The 5343-nt window shown below is 58.8% G+C and overlaps 1 protein-coding gene across 1 annotated transcript in view; it reads right to left on the bottom strand.

Moving 5' to 3' along the window:
• The window catches only part of HPN (hepsin), a 10360-nt gene extending 5292 nt beyond the window's left edge, over positions 1-5068 (bottom strand). The window contains exons 1-3 of the mRNA XM_012730481.1: positions 4954-5068; positions 4835-4876; positions 20-149 (exon numbers count right to left, since the gene is read on the bottom strand). Coding sequence (XP_012585935.1) covers positions 20-149; positions 4835-4876; positions 4954-5068 — 287 coding nt within the window. The remainder of the gene's footprint in view (positions 1-19; positions 150-4834; positions 4877-4953) is intronic.
• Positions 5069-5343: the final 275 nt, after the last annotated feature.

Here is a 5343-nt window from a genome sequence, read left to right as displayed (position 1 = left end):
CCGCCGGGGCGCCCGGTACCTGAGGAAACCCATGTCCTCACAGCCGAGTCCCGCCACCCTGGCGTTGGAGCGTGAGGAACACAGGAGCCGCCACGTCCCCTCCGTCTTGTCGAACACGGTGAGCCGGGCGTCCACCGGGTTGACCTGCACTGCAGGGCAAGAGGACAGGGCGGCTGGGTCGCCTCCCGCCAGCCTGTTCTCCTGCCTGGAGGGTCCGGTAGGACCCGCGCGGCCACCCAGGCCCCCGATTCATGGAGTTTCTGCAAGAGCCTGTGTCTGAGGTCACACAGGTGAATGGCCGCCCGGGTTCCGGCTGGCCGGCTGGAGGCCCTGGTTCCCCAGCCGATGGCCTGTGAGCTGCAAGCCAGTCTGAACATGGGGCTCCCCAGAGAATGGTGTGAAGGGCCCTTCCTGCCCCAGTGAGGGGGAAAAAGTCACCAAGGAGGAAACTCAAGACATAGCTGCTGGCATTTTTAAAAGCCCCTTGGGGAGCCAGGACTGCACCCTCCAGAATGATCAAGTACATGAAGATTATCGCTTCCCTTTTATGTTTAACTCATTTCCTAATTCTTTTCCTCTGGTCTGCTGCTGTCTGAAGATTGTTGGCAAATCAATCAGATTGCAAAGTTAGACAGATTTTCTGTAACTGTAAAAAAAAGGCTATCGGGCCCTCCCTGGTGGCACAAGGGGTTAAAGTCTCAACTCTATGAAGCTACCGCGGCCACTGCAGCATGAGTTCAATCCCCAGCCAGGGAGCTGACCCACAGGGCGCAGCAGCCCTCTCCTGACCTGCCCGCTGCTCCCCTCAGCAGTCCATCTGTCTGTTCTGCTCCCCGCTCTGTCTCTGGTGAATCTTCTCACCCCCTGCACCCCAGTTCTGCATACATAAATAAATCAATCTTAAAAAAGGGCTGTCTTCTCTGCAGGACTTGTCAGTGCCTTCAACGACTAATAGACTAAAGTGGGGTGCAGCCTCCAAGCAGGGGCTGTAGTAGTTATTCATTCACTCAACAGCATTCACCCAGTCCTATGTGGGGACACAGAGGCGACCGAGACAAGCCTGAACCGTGATCTCACCAAGCTGAAGTCTGTGGGGTGGGGAGAGACAGTGCTTGAAAATCACCCAACCAAAGGCATCATGACAAACTGAGAAGGCTCAGACAGCTGGACCTTCCAGCAGATTCCTCATGCCCGGGGCCGGTGATGCTCCCCTCACCCCTCTCCGGCCCCTCCACCCAGGACCAGAGGACTCTGTGCCAGGGTCACAGCCTGCCAACCTGTACTTCCTTTCACCAGACACACAGAATGTGCCAGGCTCTGTTCTGGGCAATGAACAAATCGTCCGAGCAACAACCCAGTCAAGCCTCCCTCAGCCCTGAGGAGCTCAAGAGCCAACAGGCAAGAGCCTCGAACGGACACTGAGCCGCACAGACCTTGTGCTACAGGGAGGGGCTTAGCCAGGGGCTGCCGGTGAGCTGGTGCGGCCACAGCTTTCGTTGGTGGGCAGGGAGAGCATTACGGGGAAGGTGGCTGGGAACACCTGAAGCAGGTGAGAAAGGGGTGAAGGTAATTGAGGAAACAGAATGGACCAGGGGCCCAGAAAGTGGCCAGCTCTCAGGCTGAGAACAGGGGTTGGGGGTGCTTGAGGCATAGAGACGGGGGCAGAGGCACAGGAGAGATGACATGGGCCTGACAGACTTCAGAGTGAAGCGTTACAAGAGTGAGGCGAGGGGTCTGCGTGGTGGGCGGGGAGGGGGGGGCTGACGGGGGTCACAGGCTGCCGTGTGGGGAGCGGGCTGTGGGGGATGACAGTGCGGAGCAGGGTGTCCAGGGAGGAGCAGGGTGTCCAGGGAGGAGGCCGGAGGAGGGAGCCAGCTGGGGGGAGAGCGGAGTTTAGATTCGGGACAGGCTGTGTGGGTGGAGGCCGCGGGTTGGGGTGCGGGGCAGAGCGGATGAGGGTTAGGGACACCCGAGGTGTTCGAGGTGTTCGGCCTGGCGGGGCTGAGAGTGACCGAGCAGGCTTGGGAAGGAGCCGCTGTCAACCTCTTGGGCCTTACATACGGTCCCTGTGTGGCCAGGGGCACAGCCGGGGGTTCTGGGGTGCAGACGCACTTTCACCCAAGCTGCGGTCTCCCTGCACAGCTGGACTAGGGGAGACAGGACCAGGGAGACCTCCTGTGTGCCCTGCGCCAGGCTCCACACTCTCCCTGGCACCATCAACCTCAGAGGGGGCCGCAGAGACCGCACCTGTTTTTCAGTTGGGGAAACTGAAGCTTAGGGGGACGGGTGACTTGGCCAGTGGCCCCAAGCGAGGGAGAGGCAGAAAGAGAGGATGTGAGGGGTCACCCGTGACAGCTCAGCCAGCACAGCACTGGCTACATGTCCAGTGTTGCGATGGAGCTGGCCGTGGCTGGCCGCACGCGGAGGTACCTGGGGACTCTCCAATCCCACCTGTCTGGGAGGCGGAGGCCCACTACTGTGCCCATCTTGCAGATGGGGAAACTGAGTCTCCGAGCAGAATAGGCAAGGCCAGGATTTGAATCCAGACCTGCTGGCTTGCATGGCCTGCTAAGAGCTTCCTGGCTGGCCGGCCTTCATGATGGCCCCCTGCTTTGACATGGGGGTGGGGGAACCCCTCCACCCCCACCCTCTGTGTTCCAGCACTGACTCAGGCTCTGAAACCCCAGCTGGGGCTAGGGGGTGAATCTTACTTTATAATGACTTCGAAATGCTCCCGAAATGTGATTTCCAGAAAGTGCGAGGTTTCAGGAAAAAATTATCACTTTATGGTTGTGTGCGGGAGAAGGCGGCGGGGGGAGGGAATAAAATACTCCCCTCCGATTATTTTTAAAGCCACCTTCTGTGACACTGTTTCTCACTTTTAAACTCTTTATTTTTGCCTGCTTATTTTAAGCGAAGCAAAGTCTGTTCTGGGTCACCTGCTTTGCTTACCAAACTGTCTGATATATTTAGAGGTGTGAAAAATCCCAGAAAAATGAAATGGGGATACAGTTCGGGGTGGTTGTTGACGCTTTTAAAACTTCCCCACGTTTTGGAGAAACCCAAGTGGCATCAAGGGCCGGGGGCTGGCGGTGGGGAGAGCCGACCTGAAAGGTGGCCTGGGGCTTCGTCACGCCGAGGCGTCCTGAGCACCTACTATGTGCCAGATGCTGTCTGGGCGGTGACAAATGTCCACATGCCCCGATCCTAGCAGGAGTCGGTAATTAACAGTGTGAGGGGTCTTGTGCAGCGGAAGGATGGGGGTGTGGGCTCTGGGAAGCAGGGGGGCCTGAGGAGTGGGAAGAGCAAGAGCCGCACATAATCATCTCTTCTTCTCACCGCCAGTTGCCAGGTGAGCACAGTGAGACTCCCAGAGGACACGGCAGGTGTGAGGTCCCCGAGCTCGGGGACACCATGCAGATCTAAAGCTGCCTGCAGGCTGGGAGCGGAAGAGGTGGGTGAGCTAGGGCGGTGTCAGGGCGTCCATCCGGGACACGAAAGTAGGCTGTGGACAGGAGTGGCGTGGAGGGGGCCCAGGGCCTGGGCTCGGTAGTGGTGGGGACCTGGCGAGGAGCTTCCCCGCAGATGCCAGACCCCCTGCCCTGCCACTTATCCAGCGGGTGGTCCTGGGAAGTCAGTTCACTTGTGACCACAGCCAGTCACAAGCTGAGCCTGGCTGGCCAAGCCGGCCCGCACTGTGGCAACTCGCTGGCTGTTTCTACGAAACCACAGACCGATTTCTCCAAGAAACGGACCCAGACTGCCTGGGTCCAGATCCCAGACCTGCCACTTACTCCGTGGCGTGGCCTCAGTCCCCGCGCCTTTCTGGCATGGGTTTCTCCAGACCAGCTGGCTGTGGTGAGGATTTAACAAAGGGGATGTGTAAAGCCCCTGAGGTCGTGCACACAAGAAGGTGGGGTGCCGGTCCGGCCAGGGGATGCCCGGATGCCACCTTTGCCAGTGTGGATTTCCTTCTCTCAATGTGAGCTGACTCCTCATGGAACTGGAAGCTCAGAGGAGTGGAAGATACTTCCCACCTATGTCCCCTTGTTTCCTGTTGCCCTGGGCCATGGGATGGTGACTTGGAGTGGGCCAGCCAGCCAGCCACCATCTACCCACCCACCCACCCATCCATCATCCACCCACCCATCCATCATCCATCCATCCATCCATCTATTTCACTCACTCCATAATTCATGTCTGCATCTATAGAGGAGTGTGGCCAGCTAGTCCCACCTGCCTGCAGATAATTCTCTCCTAGGCAGGAGGAAGAGCCATTCCCGGCCCCATCATTTACCACCTCATGTCCTCTCTGGTCCTCACATTCCACATCTGTAAAATGGGGTACTACCAGACCCCGTACAGCTCCCTATGATAGCTCACAGAGCTCAGGGAATTCACACAGTGCCCCTCAAGCAGTGGTTGTGACCAAGCCCCGCAGTAAGGAACACAGTTTTGCGTTATGACATAGCACACGAAGCCTGACCATGGCTCCAAGCCTCAGTTTCCCCATCTGTAAAATAGCAACAATGACATTCCCATCTCATCAAACAAAGACGAGACGAACCAGACTTTTTCTCACTGGGAGGGCTCTCTAATATCTTCTCATCTCTTTCACGCTTTGAAAAAAAAAAATGTGGCTTTCAACTCATTTAATTTTGCAATGCACTACGGGCTTTCCAGTCTGAAAAGTCCAGGACAGGGCCAGGGAAGAGCACTATTGTTAGCGTTTCTACTCGCCGCTGCGCCTTCATTCATAACACCCTTTCAGGGTGTTCCATGGAGCCCCCACTTCCCCCAGTGGGCCCCGAGGGTCCCAGCCTGCTTTGCTCACCTGGATACAGTGGCTCCTGGTCACTCCTGAGCAGAACGGTCACTGTGGAGAAGGCAGAGGTGAGGGCCTCCGGCTGTGGGCCACCAGGGGGGAGGGGAGGCACAGGGGGCCACGCTCACCAATGGCCCAGGACGCCGCCCCGATGCCAGTCAGCAGTATCAGGGTGCCCACAGCGAGGGCTGCCACCCTGGGTCCGGAGCAGCATGGCACGGCCCGGCCACCTGCAACAGACATCACGCTGGGGCCACTGCCAGGCCTGCCCTAGTGGAAGCAGGTCTGGGCGCTGGGCCAGCGCAGCCCTGCCCCCAGGGCCGGCTCCGCCTGGCCAGCCTGCCCTGCCCTGGGCCTGATCCCCGAGGCCGAGGCCTTGGCAAGGCCGGCTGCCCCCCGCGGTGTGGACAGCCAGGTGTCCCGCTCCCCAGGACTCCCGCCGGAGGGGCGTGGCTGTGACAGGTGCCATCCTCCCTGCCTCCACCCTGGCACTAAGGGCTTTCTCTTCCCGAGGATGA

Source organism: Condylura cristata, unplaced genomic scaffold (genome assembly GCF_000260355.1).
Source record: "Condylura cristata isolate star-nosed mole 26May11 unplaced genomic scaffold, ConCri1.0 scaffold00028, whole genome shotgun sequence".
NCBI lineage: Eukaryota > Metazoa > Chordata > Mammalia > Eulipotyphla > Talpidae > Condylura > Condylura cristata.
The sequence above is the reverse complement of the archived record's forward strand: the minus strand, read 5'-3'. Positions and strand labels throughout refer to the sequence as shown.